We start from the raw sequence: 24,775 nt of genomic DNA on the forward strand, positions 1-24,775 counted from the left end.
CCTAACACACACACACACACACACACACACACACACACACACACACACACACCTAGGTCCAGACTTCTACACACACACACACACACACACACACCTAGGTCCAGACTTCTACACACACACACACACACACACACACACACACACACCTAGGTCCAGACTTCTACACACACACACACCCACACACACCTAGGTCCAGACTTCTACACACACACACACACACACACACACACACACACACACCTAGGTCCAGACTTCTACACACACACACACACACACACACCTAGGTCCAGACTTCTACACACACACACACACACACACACACACACACACACCTAGGTCCAGACTTCTCTTCATACAGGCTTTGGAGTAAATTTGACCAAGGTCTGAGTGCTAACGCTTCTTTTCCTCACTGTGTACCTTTGAGCAAGTCATGACCTCATCTGTAAACATCTGTCAGATGTGGTGAGGCCTTCCTGGTGGTAAGACGTGACGGGCTCACGGCATGTGGGACCTGTACCTGCTCGGCCAGCAGTGGTGCTCTTGGTTGGGATTTGTTCCTGTCAGAGGAGCTGGGTCCTCCTGGGCTGGTTCTCCCCTGACTGTTCAGCCTTCGCTGGGTTGCACGGGCCTCTCGGGCCTGATGCCGTGTCCTGCCAGCTTCCTGGGCCCCTCTTGCTGGTGTGGGGACAGTAGTGGTTGTAGGGCCTCCCCAGCTGGCCTTGCTGACTCCCTTTGTTCAAAGTTCTGGCCACATTCTTGTCGCAAGTGCCAGGGCCAGGGCCTAGCTCCAGATGGCCTCTGCAGGTGGGGCTGGGCGTGGCCTCCAGGCCCTGCTTTCCAGGATCGACTGAGGCTGAGCATGTTGGTGGATGCTCTTCTTCTGCTCCGTCCTCCCTGGCCCCTCAGCATCATAAGGGGCCAGCCAGGAGAGCAGGGCCAGCTCTGTCAGTGCCTCAGCGTGGCTGCATGGGGTCCAGAGGCGGCCGATCCTTTGCCACCTGCTCTACCAGCCACTGTCTGTGTGCCCTTGGGAACTCTGGAGACCTCTAAGACCTTCAGTTCTAAATGGGGCAGGAACAGTGCTCCCCAGCAGGTGATTGTGGGGGTACTTCGTCCCCACCTTCAGTCCAGCCAGGCCCTTGACTGCACTGTGTGAGTGTCATCATGAGCCCCACGGGCGGCCGGGTATCCCCCTCCTCACGTAGAACTTGCCAAGATCCTAGGCCCTCTTGGGCTGGCCAGATCCAGGCCCTTCTCTGAGTCCAAGTTTGTGTTCCAGACTTGACTCATCCTCCCACAGGGCTGCTCTAACTGACAGGCTACTTCTCCTGCCTCTGCCGGCACCTTTCCTTAGTCGAGTTATCCTTGGTTCGCAGAGAAGGAAGTCCTTCAGGGCAGGGCTGCCTCAGCTGGCCCGAGGCTCAGTGTGTGTGTTGACGTAATGAATGAGATGTTAGGAAATTGCAGGAGACCAAAGCAGGGGCTCTAGAGACGAAGGTTCAGATCCTGGCTCTGCCCCAACCAGTTCTCTGTGACCTCGGGTCAATTACTTAACCTCTCTGAGCCTCAGGTCAGTAGTTGGGAGAATTAAGGGAGGTCAGAGGAAAGACTGGTGGCTTCCTGGTAGAGTTCAGATGTAGTGAAGGCGTCTGGTCGCATGGTGAGACCCATGGGCCGCTGGAGTGGCTTTCCAGCAGCCCGTGGGGGTCAGAAGCCTCTATCCTGCAGTTTAGGTCCCTTCTCGGGGCAGTCAGGTGGCATTTGGCCCTTGACCTTTGGTGTCTCAGTTGCCACGTGTGTCAAATAGAGATACAGATGCTAGTACTTGGCGGGTGGGGTCAGAGATTGAGGGGACAAAGGGCTCCTTCCACCCTCCGGCTGCCCGTCTCTGGGATGGGCCTTCCCGGCACCTCTCCTCCCTGCGCACCTGCCGAATCCTAAGTGCCAGAGGCCCTTTGGCCTCTGCCGCCTGCCTGGGCTGAGCCACTGTTGTCCAGACAATTGCTGCAGCCTCCTTCCTGCTCTCCCTCCCCCACCTCAAGTCCTCTCTAATCTATGAGTGGGTCTCAAGAGGAGGGGGGCCAGATTTTGTCCCACAGGGAACATTTAGCAAGGCTGGGAGGGGTCCTGCAGCAGCTGGTGCATAGAGCCAGGGATGCTGGTGAACACCCTGCAGGACACAGGACGGCCCCACACGTCAGCAGGGCCTGTAGTAAGGCATTGATGCCTGGCCCCAGAGCCTCAGGCTGACTGATGGCCAGGACCTTAGCTTGGCATTTGAGACCCTTCCCGTCTCTCCCTGGCTCACCTCTTCCGCTGGCTTCTTCAGCCACCTTGAGCTCCAGCTGCACCACACCACCCGGAGCTGACCACACCCCACTCCTGTAGGGCCTTTGCTGTGACTGCTGTCTGGCACAGTCCCGCTCACACAGCAGGAGCTCTTGCAGCCTTTGCTCCCACTGCATGGCTGGCCACCCCCTACCCTCCTCCCCCGCCACATCCTCACTGTCCCCCAGAAACATGCCAGGCTCTCCCCAGTGATGAGTGCTGATATGTTAAAAGCACTTTACAGTTTCCAAAACACTTTCTCTCCCATTGCTCGTGGGATTTAGGAATCTGCTTTATTTTTTCAATTTTCTTTCTTTCTTTGGTGTCCCACAGCATATGGATTTCTCAGGCCAGGTATCAGATCCGAGCTTGCAGGGTAGGTCACAACACTGGATCCTTTTTTTTTTTTTTTCTTTTCTTTTCTGGCTACACTCGTGGCATATAGAAGTTCCTGGGCCAGGAATTGAATCCAAACTGCAGCTGCTACCTATGTTACAGCTGTGGCAATGCCAGATCTTTAACCCACTGTGCCGGGCCAGGGATCAAACCTGCGTCCAGGCACTGCAGAGACACCGCTGATCCCATTGTGCCACAGTGGGAGCTCCAGTGTATTTAATTTCAATTTTATGTGGTTCAGAAATGAAAACATACAAAACCAAACACCAAAACACACCAGGTGAAAGAATTTGGTCACAGATTACATACTGTGTGATTCTGTTTATATGAAATGTCCAGAGCAGGTACATCCACAGAGATAGAAAGTGGCCTAGTAGCTGACTAGAGCCGGAGGGTTGGGGGGACATAGGGAGTGACTACTAAGGTATTTTGGGGGATGGTGAAAAATGTTCTAAAATTGTATCGGTTGCATGACCTTGTAAATATACCAAAAATACCACTGAATTGTACACTTAAGGAAATCACATGAGCTCTAATGTGAATTATATCTTAACACAGATGTTGAAAAAAAAACGGTACCAGGTAACATGGTATCAAAGTACTCTCCTCCCCTGCCCGCATCCCGCCCAGATCGGGTGCTCCCCAGCCTTTACGGGTGTCTCGTGTTGCGTTTCAGTGTTGCTTTATGTAGATACAACCAAACACAGATACATATTGTTTCCCCACCTTTTTTTTTTTTTTTTTTTTTGTCACAGCGGAGGGAGAGTGTAGAATACATACTGTTCTGTACTTGGCTTTTTCACTTCCTGTATCTTTGAGATCTTTCCACTTCTGCACAGAGAGAGCTTCCTCATTCTTTCTCCATTGTGTTGGGTTCCATGGATGGGCCATTCTTTATTTAACCCATCCCCACTGTGGGATGTTTGGGTCGTTGCCAAGCTTTTACCCTTGCAAACAGCCTACAGCGGATGGCTTCGGCCAGGCCTTGTTTTGCACTGTGAGGGTGTTGTGTGAGGGTGTTGCGTAGACTCCGCAAAGTGGAAGCTGGAGGGAGCCAGGTGGCCCTGCAGCTGGGCTTTCCCAGTTCATACTGGGACTGCGAGGAAGGAATGCCCACTGCCCACAGCCCTGCCCACAGACAGTGTGTGCCAGCTTAGGTGGAAGTGGTCTTACAGGAGCATATTAACTTGCATTTCTCGTCCAAGGAGGTGGGGCATCTTTTCCTGTGAGTAAGCCATTTTTATTTGTTTTTAAAAAATTTTATGTAATGCAGTTTTTTTAATTGAAGTACAGTTGATTTACAATGTTGTATTCGTTTAGGGGTATAGCAGAGTGATTCAGTTATACATGTATATATTCTTTTTCAGATTCTTTCCAATATAGGTTATCACAACGTACTTAGTATAGTTCGCTGTGCTCTACGGCACAGAACTGGCTGGGACCTTTTCCGTGTGGCAGTGTGTATATGTTAATCCCACACTCCTCTAATTTACCCCGCACCTCCCCTTTTCCCTTTGGTAACCATACATTTGTTTTCTATGTCTGAATGTGTTTCTGCTTTATAAATAAGTTCATTTGTATGTATCGTTTTCTTAGATTGTTCACATAAGCAATACCATGTATTTGTCTTTGGCTGAGTGAGCGATTTTTATACTGATGACTTATTTCTCTGTGAAGTGTCTGTCTCACTCCTTTACCCTGTTTCCTATGGAGTCATTGGTCTTTTTCCTACTCATTATAGGAACTCATTGTTCATTAATGATACCAGCTCTTTGTCATTGATCAGAGTTATGAGTATGTACTATTTCTTAGGACGTTGTTCCTGGTGTTTTTGCCAGGGATTCCTTTATTGGAGAGGAGGGAGCCAGTTTTTTTTCCTTTTTAAGGCTGCAGCTGCAACCTGTGCCACAGCCATGGCAACACCAAATCTGAGCCTCATCTGTGACCTACGCCACTGCTTAAGGCAATGCTGGATCCTTAACCCACGGAGCGAGGCCAGGGATCGAACCTGCATTCTCACAGAGGCAATGTCGGGTCCTTAATGCACTGAGCCACAACAGGAAGTCTGAGCCATATTTTTCTCGAATGGCTTCTGGATTTTTTTTTTTTTTTTTTTTTTTTTGTCTTTTTGCTATTTCTTGGGCCGCTTCCGTGGCATATGGAGGTTCCCAGGCTAGGGGTCTAATCGGAGCTGTACCTGCCAGCCTACACCAGGGCCACAGCAACACAGGATCCGAGCCGTGTCTGCAACCTACACCACAGCTCACGGCAACTCCGGATCGTTAACCCACTGAGCAAGGGCAGGGATCGAACTGGCAACCTCATGGTTCCTAGTCGGATTTGTTAACCACTGCGCCACGGTGGGAACTCTGGCTTCTGGATTTTAAGTCAGGGTTAAAAAGCCTTGCCTACCCCCAAATTAAAAGACAGTGTTCCCTTCTACATTGTTTTTTAAATTATGGTTATTAAATGTTGAGTAGATACAAAAGAATATAAAACATGTGCCTGACATAAGGCACCCTCTCCACCACCCAGGGGGCGGAGGACGTGCCTGTCCCCTGGAAGGCCCCTGGTATGCCACCCTGCCCCATCCTCTGCCTCCCCACACAGAAGTAACCGCTGCCTGGCGTTTTCAGTTAGTCTCTTTTGTCAGAGGGTTTTGTCTTTTGTTAGAGTTTTGGTTAGGGATGTATGTTTACATCCCTAAACTATCTTTTTCAGTCATGTGTGTTTTGAAATTGAGAGAAATAGATCTGTGTTTGCATCATCCTATCTCTTCCTTCCTCTTTTTTTCTCTTAAATTGAGGTGAAATTCGTACAATATAAAATTAACCATTTAAAAAGTACACAATTTAGTACAGCCGTCCGGGTCTTGTGCGACCGCCACGCCTATCTCGTTCCAAACCATTCTCTTCACCCAGAAGAAGACCCTGTACCTCAGAAGCAGGCACGTCCTATTTCCGCCTCCCCTGGCCCCTGGCAAGCACCAGCCTACTTTGTGTCAGACATTTCATAGAATGGAATCATACAGTGCGTGGCCCTTTGTGTGTGTGGCTCGTCACTGAGCACGGTGGTGCAGGGTTCATCGCCGTCGCTGTGTGTGTCAGTGCCCCGATGCCTTTTAGGGCTGAGTAACACTCGCCTGCAGGGACGGGCCGCGGCTGCCCGTGCCTCTGTTGGGGAGTCGACAGTAGGGTTGTCTCCACCTTCTGGCTCCCAGAGCGGTGCCGCTTCCTGCTCCTGCAGCCACGTCCGTGCCCTTCCACTGCCGGGGCCGGTCCTCGGGACACCCGCGCCGCCCCGTGGCCATCGTTCTGTGCAGATTCTTGTCCTCCTGGTGCTCATGTTTCTGAAGGACATACACTTGGGAGCAGACTGGCTTGGTCAAGGGTTTGTGAATGTTCAGCTTTACCACATAAACACCAACCCAGTTTCCACAGTGGTTGAGCTGGAGATCCCATGTGGCTCAGCGGGTTAAGGGTCCTGTGTTGCCACTGCAGTGGCTGGGGTTGCCGCTGTGGCACAGTTCAGTCCCTGGCCCAGGAACTTCCACACGCAGCCAAAAACAAAAATAAAGTGGTTGAGCAAACTTACACCCTGGTTTGTCCCCTGCCACGTATGATCTTTTGCCCAACTTAGGGCTTGTGATGCATGCTGTGAGCCGTGGTGTCTTCTCAGATGCCTGGCCAGGTGTTCCAAGAACGTTTGTGGCATAGCCCCGTCTTGTCCCCTGATTGGAGGTGCTAGCCTTAGAAGGAGACGTTGTCTTGGCCTGGCTTGGGAGTCCTCAGGGGCTCCCACTCTCCAGGATAAAGCTCCCTTTACTGTGAACTTTTCAGCCCCCCCACCCCAACCCCAACCCCTTTCGAATCCGGCCTTCCTGCTGCCCCAGCCACCAGTTCTCTGAACAGTCTGTAGTCCTCACCTTCCCCTGGCACGTGCTGCAGCTCTGGCTCTCCCCTCCCTCCCTCCCAAGCTGGGTCGGGGATCTGCTGTATGCTCCACGGTCCTCACGGTTCCCTTCTTGGATACAGAGCTGGGCCCTCTGACACCTTTCCCAGCACTGAGTTGGTCCTGGTCTCGTGACCCTGGTCCATTGCCCCTGGCAGGTGCCAACATTGCCTCTGGTGAAGAAGTTGCTATCAAGCTCGAGTGTGTGAAGACAAAGCACCCCCAGCTGCACATCGAGAGCAAGTTCTACAAGATGATGCAGGGGGGAGGTGAGGGCCAGAGGGGACCTGGGGGGTGGGGGCGGGGAGCCTGAGGAGCTGTGTCCCCATGCACACAGGAGGGGCCCTGGCGCTGGTTGGGGTGGGAAGTGACCACCCCTGACAGCCTCGCATGTGTTCTGCAGTGGGAATCCCGTCCATCAAGTGGTGCGGGGCCGAGGGTGACTACAACGTGATGGTCATGGAGTTGCTGGGGCCCAGCCTCGAGGACCTCTTCAACTTCTGCTCCCGAAAGTTTAGCCTCAAGACGGTGCTGCTCCTGGCGGACCAGATGGTGAGTCCCCCACCCCCCCAGGCCGGGGACTGTGGGCCCTGTAGGCTCCCGGATTCCCTTCCAACCTCCTTGTTCCCGTTACGCCACTGGGCGCTGGGTACCTACCTGGAAGATGCTGGAACAGGAGGGAGTGACAGGGATGTAGGACAGGCTTGGTTCATAGACCAGGATCAGGGGACCTTGACCGTCAGCCATGGGGGGGGCCAGAGGGGTTAAAATGCAGATTCCTAGTTCTTCTTCTTCTTTTTTTTTTTTTTGCCTTTTCTAGGGCCGCTCCCGCGGCATATGGAGGTTCCCAGGCTAGGGGTCGAATAGGAGCTGTAGCCGCCGGCCTACACCACAGCCACAGCAACTGGGGATCTGAGCCGCGTCTGCGACCTACACCACAGCTCAGGGCAATGCCGGATCCTCAACCCACTGAGCGAGGCCAGGGATCAAACCTGCCTCCTCATGGTTCCTAGTTGGTTTCGTTCACCGCTGCGCCACGATGGGGACTCGCCGCCTTCTTTTTTTTTTCTTTTTTAGGGCTGCACCTGCAGCATATGGAAGTTCCCAGGCTAGGAGTCAAATTGGAGCTATAGCTGCTGGCCTCAGGCACAGCCACAACAGTGCAGGATCCGAGCTGCAGCTGCAGCCTACACCACATATCACAGCAACACTGGATCCTTAAGCCACTGAGTGAGGCCAGGGGTCAAACCCACATCCTCATGGATACTAGTTGGGTTCGTAACTGCTGAGCCACAATGGAAACTCCCCTTTAGTTCTAACTCTAGACCTGCTGGGTCGGGCACCCAGGAAAGTCCTGGGACTCTGCCCTCCTATGCCTATAAAGCCTGTGTCACGCAGGCCTGGGTGCTGTCCCTGTGTGGTGACTGTAGGTGAGCTGCTGAGTTGCCCCAGGAGCATCTCCCCTTTGCCGGATTGTTTTGGAGTCACAGGGGCGCCATGCAGGGCCTGGACCAGAGCAGGTGCCCATGGAGAGCAGTCCTTAGATCCTCAAGCACTTTATAAATTCAAGGGAGGGAAACTTTAAAAAAATGTTTAAGGAGTTCCCATCGTGGCACAGTGGTTGGCGAATCCGACTAGCAACAATGAGGTTGCAGGTTCAATCCCTGGCCTTGCTCAGTGGGTTAAGAATCTGGCATTGCCGTGAGCTGTGGTGTAGGTTGCAGACACGACTCGGATCCCATGTTGCTGTGGCTCTGGTGTAAGCCGGTGGCTACAGCTTTGATTAGACCCCTAGCCTGGGACCTCCACATGCCGCTGGTGTGGCCCTGGAAAAGGCAAAAAGACCAAAAATAAATAAATAAATAAATAAGAAAAAATTAGAAAATGTTTAAAACCATAGAATTTCAGCCATGGAATGGTCCATGGAGATCTCGTTGTATAGGGGTCTGTGTCTGTGGCTGCCCTGCAGGAGGTCTTCAGACATCCTTTTTAATTTTTTTTTTTTTTTGTCTTTTTGCCATTTCTTGGATCGCTCCTGCAGCATATGGAGGTTCCCTGGCTAGGGGTTGTATCGGAGCTATAGCCACCAGCCTACGCCAGAGCCACAGCAACGCAAGATCCGAGCCGCGTGCGTCTGCACCCTACACTGTAGCTCACGCAACGCCAGATCCTTAACCCACTGAGCAAGGCCAGACATCGAACCCACAACCTCATGGTTCCTAGTTGGATTCATTAACCGCTGAGCCACGACGGGAGCTCCAGGACATCCTTTAGTTTTAGGCTAAATGTGTGTGTGCAGAGAAGGACGTGAGGCTCATGGGAAGAGACTCAGAAAAGGTTTGGGAAATACTCAGGAGCGTGACGCTCAGGGAGGGGACTAGCCTGCCAGAGGACACAGTCTGTGCACACGTTTTAATTTAAGTCGTTAACACAGCATTTGAAGGAAGACAGGGCCTGTGTGTCTGCCTGACCTCAGTGTCCTCTGGAAGCCAGGGACACATCCTGCCTGCGGGCTCCATCTCTGTCCCCGCTGCCAAGTTTATGCTTCACTGGTGCTCCTTGACCCCCAGTCTCGTGATCTGAACAACCTGCAAAATGCTTCTCTGGTTCCCTTGGGGACGTTTCATGTCCTCAGAGTGTGGAGCCAGGCAGGTGAGGCTCACGTGCCTTTATGGGCTTCGTTTCTAGATCTTGCCGTTAAATTTCCTACCTTCGGAGTTCCCACTTTGGTTCAGTCAGTGGGTTTAAGGACCCGACATTGTCTCTGAGGATGCGGGTTCAATCCCTGGCCTCCCTGGGTTAAGAATCTGGCATTTCCATGGCTGTGGCCTAGGCCTCATCTGCAGCTCCTATTTGACCCCTAGCCCAGGAACTTCCGTGTGCTGCGGGTGCGGCCATGGAAAGAAAAAGAAAAAATGTCCTGCCTTGCTTTCTTTACCTCTGTCATAGCAAACTTGGAGAACTCTTCCTTTGGAGTGAGTTTCTCTTTACCTTCACTTCCTCCAGGAAGCCTTCCCTGACCTGCCCCTCGAAGTTATCGTACACTGTTGCAGGCTGGTCTTTCTCCCCTGCCCACGGCCAGGACCACGGATGTGTTTTCCATCTCTGCAGCCTCAGCCCAGGGCCTGGCCCTGAGCGCCTGGGGAAGCCCCCCCAGGAACACTTGCTGAGTGACTCGCTTTCCCCTCCCCCAGATCAGCCGCATCGAGTACATCCACTCCAAGAACTTCATCCACCGGGACGTCAAACCCGACAACTTCCTCATGGGACTGGGGAAGAAGGGCAACCTGGTGTACATCATCGACTTCGGGCTGGCCAAGAAGTACCGGGACGCCCGCACCCACCAGCACATCCCCTACCGGGAAAACAAGAACTTGACCGGCACGGCCCGCTACGCCTCCATCAACACCCACCTGGGCATCGGTGAGTGCGCCCTGCCCGGGAGCAGAGGGCACCCACAGGCACCCAGCCAGGGCCCTGGCTCTCTGTGGCCTGGCTTTATTCCCCCGCTGCCACGAAGACAGCCCTCCTCTTTCACAAGAAGAGCTGCAGGGTGTGAGCATCTTCTGTCTTTCCTCATCCCCGCAGCAGCTTGGAGGGCAAGGGTGCTGCCCCGTGTTTCCAGGGTGGGAAACAGGCTCACAGTGAGACACACGATGCTTAAGGTCGTACAGCTTAGCAGGCGCCAAAGTCAGATCTGACCCCCAGCCTGTCTGATGCCTCTGCTTGTGTCTTATCTGCAGGGCAGGGCAGGCAAGGAGGCACTGGGGTGCATGAATGAATGAATGAATGAATAAGTGCCTGAGCTGGAAAAATTAGGCCTAGATTGAGCTGAAAAACCTCCGCCTCAGGCCTCTTCTCCGTAGAAGAGGGCAGTGCCATTGCCTGATTGCTGTGGGGCTGCAGCAAGCCAGCACGTGACCCGGGGGGGCGATGCTGCTGGGTGCCAGGATGGGTTGTTCCCCTCAGTCGAGGAGCATGTCCTGGGAAAGGGAGTCCTGGCCCCCAGAAGCCTGAGTGGACCCTGCCCCCTCACCTTGTCCTTGACTCTGCAGAGCAAAGCCGTCGAGATGACCTGGAGAGTCTGGGTTACGTGCTCATGTACTTCAACCTGGGCTCCCTGCCCTGGCAGGGCCTCAAGGCGGCCACCAAGCGCCAGAAGTATGAGCGCATCAGCGAGAAGAAGATGTCGACGCCCATCGAGGTCCTCTGCAAAGGCTACCCCTGTGAGTAGCCGGCATGGGCTGGGGGCGTGGTGCCCATGGGGCTCCTCCCGCTGCCACTGCCGGCCCCAGAACATCCAGCGCAGGCCCTGCTGCTGTTCGGGCCCGGCTGGGGGCCCTGGCTGGGAGCTGCCCAGGCCCCCCACCCTCACTCCTGCCCACCGCACTCCCACTTCCTGGGAGTCTCCTCTGCTGCTCCCACGGAGCACTTCTGACACTTGCTGTCACCAAAGGTCGGGGTTGTTTCCCCCTCACCAAGCAGTTCTCTGTGACACCGGCTGGGTGTCCTGCAGTTTGACTCAGTTCTGACACTGTCCACCTGGAGGTAGTGTCGCATCCCAGAGGTTGAGGGCTCGGTCCCACGAGGCTCTTCCCGCCACCTTTGAGGGCAGTCGCAAGTCAAGCTTGCCACCTGGGCTTCTGATCGATGGGCTGTAAATCCGAGGTTCCCATGACTCCCTCCTCGGATTGCGTTAATTTGGCTCACAGAACTTGGGGAAATACTACATTTCCCAGCTTATAAAAGGATGTGAGATCATTGTACCACTATAAATGTAATAAATTCATCGAGTAATAAATTTTTTTTTTTTTTTTTTTTAAGACGTGAGGAAGGACACAGATGAGGGAGTTCCTATTGTGACACAGTGGAAGTGAATCTGACTAGGAATCATGAGGTTGCGGGTTCGATCCCTGGCCTCTCTCAGTGGGTTAAGGATCCGATGTGAGCTGTGGTGTAGGTCGCAGACGCGGCTCGCATCCTGCGTTGCTGAGGCTGTGGTGTAGGCCAGCAGCTGTAGCTCCGATTTGACCCCTAGCCTGGGAACCTCCATGTGCCATTCCCTAAAAAGCAAAAAGCAAAAGAAAAAAAAAGACAGAAATGAACAGCCAGTTGAAAAGACACATGGGATGAGGAAGCTCCTCTCCCTGTGGAGTTGGGGTGTCACTCTCCTGATGTGAATGTGTTCAGCAACCGAGGGGCTCTCCAAACCCTTACTATTGGGATGTTTGTGGAGGCTCCATCATGTCAGCATAAGCGGTCAGTAATTCCATTTCCAGCCCCTCTCCCTTCTCTAGGGAAATGGGTAGGGGTGGGGGCTGGAAGTTCCAATCCTGGCAACCAGCCCCCTCCAGGAGCCCACCCTGAGTCTCCCCCTTAGAACAAAAGCTACTCCCAGTGCTCTTTCCACTCCGGAGATTATACAGGCTTTAGGAGCCCAGGGGCAGAGACCCATATAGAGATTTTCTATCATAAGGACAGGGGCGGGTTGTTGGGCGCTGGCTGTTGAGGGCCCTGGGAGCATGGGCCTCATGTGGCCCCTTCTGTCACCCCCCACCCCAGCTGAGTTCTCAACATACCTCAACTTCTGCCGTTCACTGCGGTTCGATGACAAGCCTGACTACTCCTACCTGCGCCAGCTCTTCCGCAACCTCTTCCACCGGCAGGGCTTCTCCTATGACTACGTCTTCGACTGGAACATGCTCAAATTCGTGAGTCACCTGGAGGCCAAGGAGGGCTTGGGGGACTGGACTGGGAAGGCGAACGTGACCTGGTGGCGGGCGGGGCTCCCGGAAGACGGGAGCTATGAGCCGGACAGCGCAAGTGACCTCACTGGGGTCCCGGGGCCCGCGTGCTCCCCCCACTCCAGCCTCACCCATGCTGATGACACGTGCCACCGTGGTCAGCGAGGCCCCTGTGGGATGCCTCCTCCCACCAGACCCAAGAGGGCTTGTCTGGGCCTGCCCTCCCTCCTAGGGTCCTGGAGGGGGGGTGCCTGGATGGCGCTGGCCGGCCCCCCCGCGGTCTTGATCATGGCCTACACTGTCCTGCTCTTGCTCTTCTGCACGTCCCAGGTGGCGGCCTTCACTCGGGCCCCCTTGGCCAGCCTGGACCCCTTAATTGTGCTCTCTTTCTTCTTGGTCATGGGCCCCTGGGTCTTGCTAGGCGCCTCTTTCATCTCTCTCTCTTAAGAGTGGGGGGTGGTGGGGTGGGGAGTAGTGTTGGTTGGCTGGGCCTGGAGCTCAGGAATGTGTGAAATCCTGTGTCTTGTTTCGCATCTCTTCTGGAAAAGGGGGCTTCCTCGAGCCAGGCTCAGCCCCGTGACAGCGAAGCTATTGCACTGCCCTGCCCCCGCCCCTGTCCCTGTGCCGGGCCCACGTACCCACCCACATACTGGTAAGGACCCTCCAAGACCTGACCTCTCCAAGACTGACCGCTTGGCCGGGCGAGCACAGAGGCTGAGCCTCTGCTGTGCTCTCTCTGTCCCTTCCAGGTGCCCGGCGCCCCTGGGCACCCAGTTTCCCGCAGATAGGCCCATGGAGGAGGTGGAGAAGTTGCCTCCCCCAAACTACTGGCCTGTGGTCTGGACTCCTGGGCCCCAATTCTGACATCAGCAAGTGTGCCCGAGCCTATCGGGGCCAGGCCCGAGGAGACGTCCCTTGGCATGGTGGGGGCACAGTGGAGAGGGTGTGGCAGAGAAGGTCCTGCTGCGAGATTCCTGGGGACAAATCGGCTGCCTGATGAACAGAGCCTGAAGGAGAGATGATGTTCCCTGCCCTGGAGGGCCTGCCGAGAACGGGTACCAGATGCAGCCTCAGCCTGACCCTGTCAGCGGCCTCTGTCTTGAACCCGAACTCATTAAATGCCCGCCCCCCCCGTACTGCAGTTCATCGTCGTGTGCCTCTCTTTTCACGGCGGGCACCTTCAGCCCACGCCGCCAGCTGCTCAGGACCGAGGCCTTGTTCTCCAAGACGCTGGGATTGCACTGGCCTTGGTCTCCTTCTCTTTCTGGTTCTCAGACAGTGGCCTGGTACTGTTCCCTAAGGAGTGGGGCAGAGGTTGGGCAGAGGATGGGAGTTCATGGCCAAAGGACCCAGGGGTGACCGTGGGGTGCCTTTCACCCCAGACCTTTGGGCTGAGAGCACAGCCGAGGGCCTGGGGCCAGCTCTTCTTGCCCCTGGGCACTGCTCAGGGCGCTGGGCACTCACTCATTTATGTAGAGAGGTGTTCCTGTGTCTGGTTCTCGGCTGGGTTTGGCCCTTCTTCTTGGCACAGCTCCAGCAGAGGGGTCTGCGTTATCCAGGCCTGTCACCTCCCATAGGGTAGCCACTGGCTTCTTGTGGCTGGCTAAGTGAATTAAAGCTGGAAACATACTTCTGCAGTTGCCTTTGCCACATTCAGAGTTCAGGAGCCACAGGTGGCTGCCTAGTGGCTCTAATGAATACCCAGCAAGGCGGTTGTGAGCACATCCCTCATCACAGAGAGGCTGCGGGACCTGCCACTCCAGACGGCTCCTCAGAGAGCCTCTCATGGGACCATAAAGCCGACAAGATCCCACCTCAAGCCAGGCTAGGAGCTCCCTCTCCACCCATTGCTGGCACCCCGACCCCTGCCTGGGGTTCTCTTGGAGGCAGGCCCTGGGGTCAGAAGCTGAGCAGAGGTGCCAGCAGCCTTGTCCTGCACTGATTGATCTCTGGCTTGAGGGCCATCGGACTGGATAATTGGGCACCTTTGACCCCATCACCACGCCGGTGAGCTCACCATGGAGCCTCCAGCTGCCTGCGACGGAAACATCTGCAGGCACGCACTGGGGACCTACCACACTCATCTCAAGGCCAAGCCCCTCCCACATCAACCCCCACACCCCTGCAGGAAGCCTACGCCAGCACCTACCAGCAGGCTGGACACTCCGCTGGGCACTGTGGGCTGCAGACTCCCGTGGGAAGAATCCTGCCCTTGACTGAGAACTTGCCTCTTTGAAGTGCCCACCCCATATGGTTGGGTATCAGGGCCCTGGAATCCCTGGATCCCGGAGGCTGGGATGCTGCTCTCAGGATGCAGGGCCAGTGTCTTCCAAGGTCCAACTAGCTGGCCAGGTGGAAACTCAACACAGCTAAGGACAGGAGTCTGCACGACGTGGGTGGATGCCTGTGTGACTTTGACATTGACCTGTACTTTCTTGTGGGCAAATAAAAGCCAAGAGACCTCCCTAGTGTGCATTTCCTGAGGCGTCGCTTGGGTGGGGTGGAAACAGGGAGAGTAGCTCCCCTCCTGCCACAGGGCTGGGTCAGCCGATCCTGCTCTGGTCACAAGGGGCAGGGGCTCCAGCCCTCCGCTCAGCTTCAGCCTCTGTGCTGTGCGCCTCTGTGTGAATACCCTGGCTTCGCTCAGCCTCAGTTCCCCAACTGTGGAGTGAGCGCATAGCTGCCTTGCGAGTTGATGTGCCCCCGGGACATGTGACGAGTGGGTGCTGCAGCTCTTACTTCCAGGTGTTGCTGTGCTTCCGGCTGAATTGCTCTCTGTGCCCGTCTAACTGGGTGGGGGCCCTGGTTGAAGGCTGGAGGTCAGGAGATGGTGCCCTGGTGCTTCCACGCCTGCCTGGCCAGGCTTGTTGGGGGAGGGCTGGGAAGTGCGCCCCTGAAGTCTGCTGAGTCCTCCCGAGATACAGAGATCAGCTCAGAACAGCTCTGTGGCCCCAGGAGGGTCATGAGGCCTCTCTGGGCCTCGGTTCCGCACTAGGATTCAGGGATCATTCTGATCCCCGGCCACTACCTCCTAGAGTTGCTTAAAGTTGAGGGCCACGCCCACCTCATCACCCAGGGATGATAGGGCTTCTTGACCAGTTCCCTGGGAGAGACAGGGTTGCAGGAGCCTGTACTCCATGGCCCCTGAGCAGTTCCCCAACTCAGCCCGCAGCTCTCTCCTCCACAGATGCGGCCCCCCTCATGCCAGCCCCCCGCCCTTCCCTGTGGACGACCCCAGGACCAACTAGGTAATGCGGCAAGGCGCTGCTCCCAAGCCGTGCTCCTCTTTCTGGGCCTTTCTTCTTTCCTCCTGTGCTGGGGGTGGCAGTGGCTGGAGGGCAGGGGCCCATGGCTCCCTTCTGTCCCAGCCTGCCTGCTGGGCCTCTCTCTTCATGGGGCATCTAGCCCATTCCTTTTCCAGCTCCCATCCCAGGTCAGGCAGTGTCTGCGTGGGTCCCCCGGGCCTCTTGGTTGTGACCTCCCCCAGCACCTGCCAGAGCTATTGCCAGAGCTATTGCCAGGTCCGGCCCTTTGAAAAGATCCCTGGTTAGGGACTGGGGGCCCTGGTTGGAGTCCTGGCCCTGCCTTCAGCTAGCCTCGTAACTCTCTGGGGCTCTGAACACCTCCTCTGCTGTGTCTGGAAACCCAGAGGGGAACCCGGGTTGGGAAGGTCAAGGAGTGCCCTTGGTCGTCCTGAGGTGTTGGCCCTCCCAGCTCTGACTCCAGCCCCATGGGACCAGGGCACAGTGACCTCCCTCCACCTCTCAGGTCCAGCTCTCTCCTTCCAGGCAGTTGTGTGGCTTTGTTTCTCTGCGGTGTGATTGTGGGTCATCTCCAGGTCTTGGGCTTCCTGCTTTGTGGGGAGGAGTTTGGACCAGAGGGTTTCTGAGATGCTACTTCCCCGAGATGCCCACCTGGCCTCCCTCCCCCTGCTCTGCCCCCAGGGGACTGCTGGGTCCCGGAGCTCCCTGCCCTGGCAGGGCTGACCAGGTCTCCTCTCACGCCCACAGGGTGCAGCCCGGAACCCCGAGGACGTGGACCGGGAGCGGCGAGAACACGAACGCGAGGAGAGAATGGGGCAGCTCCGAGGGTCCGCAACTCGAGCCCTGCCCCCTGGCCCACCCACGGGGGCCACCGCCAACCGGCTCCGCAGTGCTGCCGAGCCCGTGGCTTCCACCCCCGCCTCCCGCCTCCAGCAAGCTGGTGAGCGAGCGGGCACCCAGGCAGGGCGGGGGGAGCCGAGGGGTGGGGCTGCCCGGCCCTGGACACTGAGGGCCGCTCCCCCCGCCTCACCCTCCAGGCAATACTTCTCCCAGAGCGATCTCCCGGGTGGACAGAGAGAGGAAGGTGAGCATGAGGCTGCACAGGGGCGCACCTGCCAATGTCTCGTCCTCCGACCTCACTGGGCGGCAAGAGGTCTCCCGGATTTCAGCCTCACAGGTGAGCCGCCCTCACTCCAGCCTTGCTGTGCCTCGGCTGAGCCAGAGACCCCCCCCCCCCCCCAGCACGGAATCAGGGGTCCTGCTCTCTCGCCTCCACTGATTCAGCGTGGCCTCATTGCATCTTCTGAGGAGTGACTGCCCAAGCCTGGCCTGGGTGGGCAGCAGGGAGCTCATGGAGGAGGGGCTCATGGTCCCTGTCAGCACAGATGGAGTGACGGGCAGAGCATGTGTGGTGGCCCTGCTAGGGTCACATTTGGACCAGGAAAGTCGAGAAGGCAGATCTGGGGTTGCCCAGGGAAGGATCCGACAGCGGTGGGCCAGAGACCTGCCCTGGGCTTCCTGCCTGCACCCGAGGCGCCTCGGCAGGACAGGTCACACGTTCAACTCATGTGTGGCCTTGAGCAGCTGTGTTGCCTCTCGGGGCAGTGTTCTTGCCTACAAAGCAGGAACACCCTGGGTCCTTGAGATACACACCCCTGCCTTTGACTCCAGGGGCTTGGTGGGCGTGGGCAGGGACTTGTCGACATGCTGTTGCCAGCAGCTCACCCCGTCCCCCCTTTCTGCCTCCCTCCTCATAGACAAGCGTGCCATTTGACCACCTCGGGAAGTGAGGAGGAGCCACCATCGGACCAGTATTTGCTTAGGTGAGTGGATGTCTGCTGTGTCTAGAAGCACGTGTGGCCCCAAGAGGAGCCCAGTGTGTGTCCTCTGCCCAGGCCTGGCCCATACCAGCTGATTTCTGCTGGAAACCCCTCTCTTTGCCATGGGGCCAGTCCTCCATCCCCGCTTTGTCGTAACTATTCTAGCAAGTTGGTAGCAGGCACTGAGCCTGGGGGCCCACAGGCCGACCTTCCCCAGGGCTTTAGCCGTGTCTCTGTCTCTGGGCTGTTAAAAGCTTTGTTCATGCAAAGTCCTTAGAACAGGGCCCTGTGCTTAGGAGCTGATCTGCTCTCACAGAGGCCCCTGGTGGCCTCCTCAAGCCCAGGAGGGGCCGTCTGGCCAGTGTGAGCCTCAGTGGGACTTGTGGCTACATTTGGCCTTGAGGCAGGTACAGCAGCTCTGCCCTCTGCCCCCCCCCCCTTTGGGAAGGGAAGTGGCTGGGGATGTTGGGGTGGGGCAGGGGGCTGGTGGCGCGAGGTGGGTCTGAACTCCCTGGGGAGTATATCTGAGGCTGGCAGTAGCTTGCAGTTCACGAGCTTGACTCGCACTAGGACATCCTGGGTATGATCTGCTTCGCGGAAATTTGTCCACAGTTAGCGCTGGGACCTAAATCGGTTTACCTTTGGCAGACCTCAGGCCCGGGAGCCAGTCTGTCCATGGCAGGGTGGGCAGATGTGTGGCTGGGGGTGGCTGCTTACCCACAAGAGGAGGAGTCTCTGTCTCTTCTGTGAAAATGGAGGGACCAGCTCAGAGCCTCAGGGGCAGGAAGACAGACGCTGAAGGTGGCTGGTGGGTGGGTGGTTCAGGCAGATGTGCACCTGATCTGTCTTCTCTCTCCCCTTTTCTAGTGTCTTCACTGTATTTTCTTTTAAAAAAAAAAAACCAACAACAAAAAGATGGGGAAGAAAAACCACTCAAAAGAACAAAAAAAGACAAAACCCAGCACAAAACTGACGATGGATATTGTTTCGATTCTTTTTTTTCTTCCCTTTTATTTCTTTCTTTTTTCTTTTTTCTTTTTTTTTTTTTTTTTGCCAATGGCAAGAAGACGGGCTGCCCTCGGCACAGAGGATCCTTTTCCTCCGCATTTCCCGCTGCCCACAGCCTTGAGGCTGCCAAGCGCTCCCTACACCAGGCTACACCTGCCAGACGCCACGGCCCCACCCCTGCCGACGCCCGACATGGCTTGGAAGGGGGACGTTTCTGCACTGGAGAGGCCACGGGTCCTCACGGGCCCTTGCAAGGTGGCCCAAGGAGCTGGGGGGAATGGGTTGGTTGGCCAGAGGCAGGTCCCCACTGGGTGTTTGTGAGCCTTGGGGCCACAGGTGTGTGCAGCCCCCACCCCCTGAGATGATGGTCACTGACTTTCTGTGCTGGGTCTTCTCCAGTGCTTCCCTGACCGTTCGGGTCCCTTGGCCTCTCCATGGGGACCTTGAGGAGGAGGGTCAAGAGTCCCTGTGGGCGTGTGTGTATGTTTCTGACCTGTTATCTCCCAGGATGGCAGGTGTCCCACCCACCTGCCAGACCGACTCTCTGTTCTTATCCCCGCTAACAAGGATAGGGGTGGGCAGTGACCTCATGTCCCTCAAGAAGGGCACAGGCTTCGTGCCACCACCGAGCCTGACTGTCATCAGCCTGTGGTCCCCCTTGCCTGGTCTTAGGGCAGAATCTGTGGAGACTGCTTCCAGAAAGCCTCTAGCTCTTGGGTTATAGATGAATTCCCTGGTTCTGACTCTCCTGGGGCCTCCCCTCCCTGCGTGCTGCCTCTCTGAGGAGGAGGAGCCCAGGGTCAGGGCTGGGCACTGGATTTATCCATCCCTCCTAGTTAACACCCATTCTTTCTTTATTTTGTTTTTTTCCTGTGTGTATTTCCTAATTTATTTACCTCTGTTTCCCCTTTTTTCTCTTTCTTTTTTTTTAATTAAAGAGCAAAGCTTTTTATTACTTTGTAATTTAAAAAACTGAAAAAAAAATACTGAAGAACTTTGGGGGGAATTTTGTACTTTTTTCCTGTGTAAATATTGGACTTTTTTGAGCTTTATTGTGGTTGTTAATTTGAAGTAATAAAGTAGAAAAGGATAAAGTGACATGAGCAGTCCTTGGTCCACCTCTGCTCTGGGGGCTTCTCCCCAGCAGACCTGGGGGCTACATATGGCTGGGGACACTGGGGCGGTGGTTGGTACCTCTCAGGGCTACTTTAAATCTGTACTTAAAAACCGCATATGGGAGTTCCCTTCATGGCTCAACAGTTAACGAACCTGACTAGGATCCATGAGGATGCAAGTTTGATCCCTGGCCTCGCTCGGTGGGTTAAGGATCTGGCGTTGCCGTGAGCTGTGGTATAGGTTGCAGCTGTGCTTTGGGTAAGATCCCTGGCCTGGGAACTTCATGTGCAGCGGGTGAGGCTGAAAAAGAAAAAAATGGTAATAAAGAGAAGAAGCTTTCTTTAAAAAAAAAAAAAAAAGCAGCTTCTGCCTCAGAAGGATGGACTAGAGTCTGCATCCTAACAAAGTTCCAGGGGCTGTGCCCACAGCCCGGGACCACGCTGATCAGGAAGGTGTCCACATTTCTGGAGTTATCTCACCCAGTAATTCTGAGTTAGGTGTTACTCTCCTGCCTTCAGAAGAAACTGAGTGAGGGTAAAATACTGTCCAAGGCCACAGCTCTCCTGGGTCCAGTGGCAACTGTGCCACAGATGACCCTGGGCGTTTCCTTCAGCCAAGTTTTGATAAAGGAACAGCCCTCAGCCTTGCCTGCCTGTGACCAGCTTGTAAAAGAATTTGTCAGCAATCCATGTTTATCCAACACACATTACTGTCCTACTTCTCATGCAACCCAAGGGCCACTTTCGCCATGGTCCACCCGCAAGCAAGAGCTCAGCCTGGGGAAGGGGTGGAGGGCTCTGAGAGGCCCCCCCCCAGAGCACTTATAAATCCTGGGTATAGCTCAACAACCCCCCCCCATAATTAAGGTCCCTTCCAGTGCTGGCATTTGAAGACCCTGTGAACCCATAGCTGGCTCAGGCCTGGTAAAGGGTCTCCTGCTGGCCCTCCATTGGGGGGCTGAGGCGGAAGTGGGTCCTTATTCCCAGTCACCAGGGATGGAGGGTGCTCCTCAAAGCTTGGGGTCCTGTAATGAACCACAGGAGGCCTTGGAGTGGGGTGACTAGTCAGTGACTCCAGCCCCAGACATCAAACAGTAAGTGTGTGGGAGTTCCCTGGTAGCTTAGTGGTTGAGGACTTGGTGTCATTGCTATGGCTCGAATTTGATCCCTGGCCTGGAAACTTCCACATGCTGCAGGCACGGCCAAAAGAGAAAATATTACAATTTTAATATTACTATACCTATGGAGTAAAGAGGTTTTGACAGGGTTTTTTTCCCCTTTAGAATGTATCTAAGGAAAGACTGGCAAAGTACAGTGCCCAGAAGTAACTTGAAGTTATTCTTTGGGTTCTATGTGGTGGTTTTATTAATTTTAATAATGCGTTTGGGTCCCCCTCCCTTTTTGGCTTAAAGTTTGGTTTGGGGAGGTATTACATGTGTAATCACAAAGCCGGATGAAAGTCACGTTGCAGAGAACCCATCCCGGCCCCTCCACTGTGTTCCTACCCACGATCCTCACTGGTTTCTGGTTTCTCCTTCCTGTGTTTCTTATTCAGGGAGCTAATGTATATGGGAGGGGGTGGTGGCTGACAGCCTCTGAGGAAGTGATATTTAAGCTGAGACCAGAGGAGTGACCAGGATGCGTCAACCATGCAAACAGTTTATTTTTATAAAGTACGCCAAACAATTGCCCGGAAATTTTGCCCAGACTGGAGGGGGCAAACATGCCACTTGGTGAATCATTTTTAGTCATGCAACAAACAAACATTGACTGGGCCCGTGGATGCCAGGTCCTGGGCCAAGGTGGAATGGATGTACAGGGTGAGGGGAGGAGAGCCCAGGGCTCGAGTCCAGAGAGCTGGCTGGGTCTCTCTGCAGCCTTGGGCATTGCCTGAGTCTTGGTTTCCTCTTCTGTAAAGTGGAGGTGATAATAGCTGCTTCAGAGGTTGTAGGATTAAATACAACCACACATGTGCATAAGCGCTGAAATAATTGGCGGCTCACAGTGCCAGGCCCTGTTTCCAACCCTCTGCTCATTAACAGTCTTAGGAGGTGGGTGTATTATACCCATTTTATGGATGAGGACATTGAAGCACAGAGAAGACAGGCTGGCTCCATAGCCCATGCTCGCTTGCTCTTTTTTTTTTTTTTTTTTTTTTTTTTTTTCTTTTGAAGTTCCTCAGCCAGGGATTGAATCCGAGTCACAGCTGTAACCAGAGCCACAGCAGTGACAGCACTGGATCCTTAACCTACTGAGCCACCAGGGGACTCCTCCACAACCCATGATCTTAGCTTTCACTATAGCCAGGCACCTGGTAAGTGCTCAGCAATGGGAACTACACGTTTCAAACACAAGGTGTGACTTGGCTTCCAGGGACCAAGGTCAGGGCAAAGACTCAGGTTAGCAAATGGCTCATCCCAATCCAAAATCCAGTGTGAGAAGCCCAGTGAACGAGGGACAAAGGAGGAAGGAAGGCGATGTCATCAGGAAGGTGATTCAAAGATACCTGACCTGAGCCTTGAAATGTGAGTAGTTGACTGGATAGGGGTTGAGGAGGGGACAGACATTTCCGACAGAGGAAACAGCATATGCAAAGGCCCAGAGGAGCCCCCCCCCCAAAGAAAAGGGGGGGGAAAGGACTTCCCACTGTGGCTCAGCGGGTTATGAACCCCACTGTTGTCCATGAGGATATTGGTTCGATCCCTGGCCTAGCTCAGTGAGTTAAGGATCTGGTGTGGCTGCAAGCTGTGTGTGGTGTAGGTCGCAGATGCAGCTCAGACTCCGAGTGGCTGTGGCTGTGGCGTAGGTTGGCAGCTGCTGCTCCCACTTGACCCCTGGCCTGGGAACTTCCATATGCCATGGGTTCGGCCCTAGATTGAAAAAAAAAAAAAGAGAGAGAGAGAGAGAGAAAGGCCTAGAGGCATGAACTAGCCTGATTTACTCAAACTAGGGAGCACAGAGGGGAAAGGAGACCTACAGCAGCCGAGGCTGGAGGAGGCAGAAGGCAGGCAGAGGCCAGATCCCACTCGCCTGACTTCCACGCCCCTGTGCCTGCACTGTGGGGAACTGCTGATTAGAGAAGAGGGCACGACGGATGTGAACTTGAGGAATATGAATCTGGCAACAGTGGGCGGGGAGATTGGAGGATGGAGAAGAGATGGAGAGGTCAGGGAGCTAAGGTCACAATCATCCAGAAGGCAAGGATGACGGAACCGCTTCTGAACAGAGGTCTGCTCTTGGCCCAGAGAGAGGGAGGACTCGCAGGCTCTGAGGCCACCTGCCTGGGAGCCTGAGGGCACAGCCAGGACCGCCGACAGAAAGCTGGAACCAGTTGGGGGAGAACCGGGTTCTCAGAGCCAGACCACGGGGGCGTGGCCAGAGAGGGAGGAGCCTGATGGGGGCGGGGCTTCAGGAGGAGGGTGTGGTCAGCGGGCTCAAAGCAACCGAGCCAAGGAAAAGGGGGGGAAGCTGGCCGGAAAGCAAGATTCCTACTGACCATTTCCCCTCGCTCCTTTTCGTTTTTTAGAATTGAAGTATAGCTTATGTACAGAGAAACACACATTGTACATGCGCACGGATCCAGTGCTTCTTACGTCTTTCTATACAACTTCTGTAATCACCACCTGACGGGATGTGGGCGATTGTCACTGCCCCAGCAAGTTCCCGCACGCCCCTTCCCGTGCAGGGTGCCCCCTGAGACACACTGGTAACCACTCTTCTAAAAACCAGCGGGTGGCCTTTTGACTTGGGGGTGGGGATGGGCGGTGGAGAGTGGGGACAGAGGCAGAGCCAGCGCTGAGAAGAGAAGCTTCTGGCAGGACAAACTGCCTGGAACAAACTTCCCTGGGGATGAGGGGTGGGAGGAGGTGGTTTTGAGAATCCAAGAAGTCTGCTCTTGTTTGGAGTCTAAAGAACCCTTGAGGAGGGGGTTGAAGACGGGGTGGCAGAGGGTTTGGAGAAAGAAGATGAGGAGGAGACGCCAGGAGAACTTGGCCTGGGACAAAAGGAGGGATTGGGCTTCCTCTGAACTTAGTTCGGTCAATTCCCCCCCTAAAGCTAAACTGCCCAGCCACTGGCCTGCTGCCTCCTGGGTGGTGGCCTCTGCTCTCCTTTCCTACCCACATTTTGATGCCCCCCCAAGCTAGGGCCTCCCACGGGGAAGTGGATCAGGCAGACCCCTGCCTGCGGCTCCTGTGGGGGCCCCTCCAATGTAGCTTTAGCTAAGTGGAGAGCCTTCCACCCCCACATTCTCACTCCTTCTCTCCCTCCCCCCTCCCCCATCCACACTCTATTTCAGAAACAGATATGGGAATAGTTCCAGCTAAGAAGGCTGAGCCCCCGCGTCACATCCTCTTTCCCAGAGCCTGCAACACAGGCGCCCACAGGAACCCAACTAATCACTCAGAGGAGTAAATACATTCCAAGCTCCAACCTCCAACTGGCCCATCACCAGACATCTCTCGCCCAAGCCACACTTCTCTGGGGCCTGCTTTCCTGTCTACACGTGGGTGGTTGAGGGAGAAGGGGTCTGGTGAGCAGGATAAACGCTGCCATGGTGACACCTAGCTGCCGTCCCCTCCTCTTCCTCTGGTCTGCTCCCTGCCATCTTTCCTTTCACCCTAGCGAGGCACCAACAGCATCTTCCTGTCCTCCCAACTGTCCATGTGAGGCCGTGTCCCATGGCCTACTGACGTTCAGGAAGCCACACATCTGGAGCCTGGCTTCACTGAAGATGGGAGAGCGGTCCAGTCAGCAGCTGGCGTGCAGGGAGCAGGGGGCCCAGCCTTGGGGTACTGCCCCTTTAAGACGGCACCCCTGGGAACCCCCACAACACATCCCTGCAGAGAGTAACTGGAGCTCCTGCAGGCCCCTGGGAGAACAGCATCTCAGGTAATTATGCCTCCCAAGGCCTTTCATCCCAGCATCTTCAAAGCACCTGTGATTAAGGTGCAGCCCGTCTGAACTCATCCCATCCAGGTTTACTGAGTCACCTCGGCTCTGAGACTGGGACACCCAGGCCTCTTTCCCCTTCTCTCCTCCCTCTCATTAAAACCTTTCCAAGGAAACGTGGACTGAGCTGCCCCCCTCCCTGCACAGCCCTGACCTGTGGGTGCACCTCCCTTTCCTGACGGCAAACGCTCCAGAGAGTT

The 24,775-nt window shown here is 55.2% G+C and overlaps 1 protein-coding gene across 50 annotated transcripts in view; it reads left to right on the forward strand.

Annotated features, from left to right (window-relative positions):
- Positions 1–19,608, forward strand: part of CSNK1E (casein kinase 1 epsilon) — a 38,480-nt gene extending 18,872 nt beyond the window's left edge. For 13 of the 50 annotated variants that reach the window (XM_084955306.1, XM_084955308.1, XM_084955313.1 and 10 more), the window contains 9 exons: positions 6,834–6,944; positions 7,079–7,227; positions 9,870–10,098; positions 10,731–10,901; positions 12,238–12,386; positions 16,430–16,622; positions 16,720–16,859; positions 17,440–17,505; positions 18,370–19,608. In XM_084955306.1, the coding sequence (XP_084811432.1) occupies positions 6,834–6,944; positions 7,079–7,227; positions 9,870–10,098; positions 10,731–10,901; positions 12,238–12,386; positions 16,430–16,622; positions 16,720–16,859; positions 17,440–17,472 (1,175 nt within the window). In that variant the 3' untranslated portion in view covers positions 17,473–17,505; positions 18,370–19,608. Of the gene's footprint in view, positions 1–6,833; positions 6,945–7,078; positions 7,228–9,869; positions 10,099–10,730; positions 10,902–12,237; positions 12,387–12,967; positions 13,072–13,168; positions 14,884–15,606; positions 15,668–16,429; positions 16,623–16,719; positions 16,860–17,439; positions 17,506–18,369 lie in introns of those variants that run through there. The other 37 variants (XM_084955320.1, XM_084955319.1, XM_084955325.1 and 34 more) reach the window with 7 other exon arrangements.
- Positions 19,609–24,775: the final 5,167 nt, after the last annotated feature.

Source organism: Sus scrofa, chromosome 5, assembly GCF_054392235.1.
Source record: "Sus scrofa isolate SSC_HxYL_T2T_F1_AM1 chromosome 5, Sscrofa_HxYL_maternal_Yorkshire_Landrace_v2.0, whole genome shotgun sequence".
NCBI classification, from domain to species: domain Eukaryota; kingdom Metazoa; phylum Chordata; class Mammalia; order Artiodactyla; family Suidae; genus Sus; species Sus scrofa.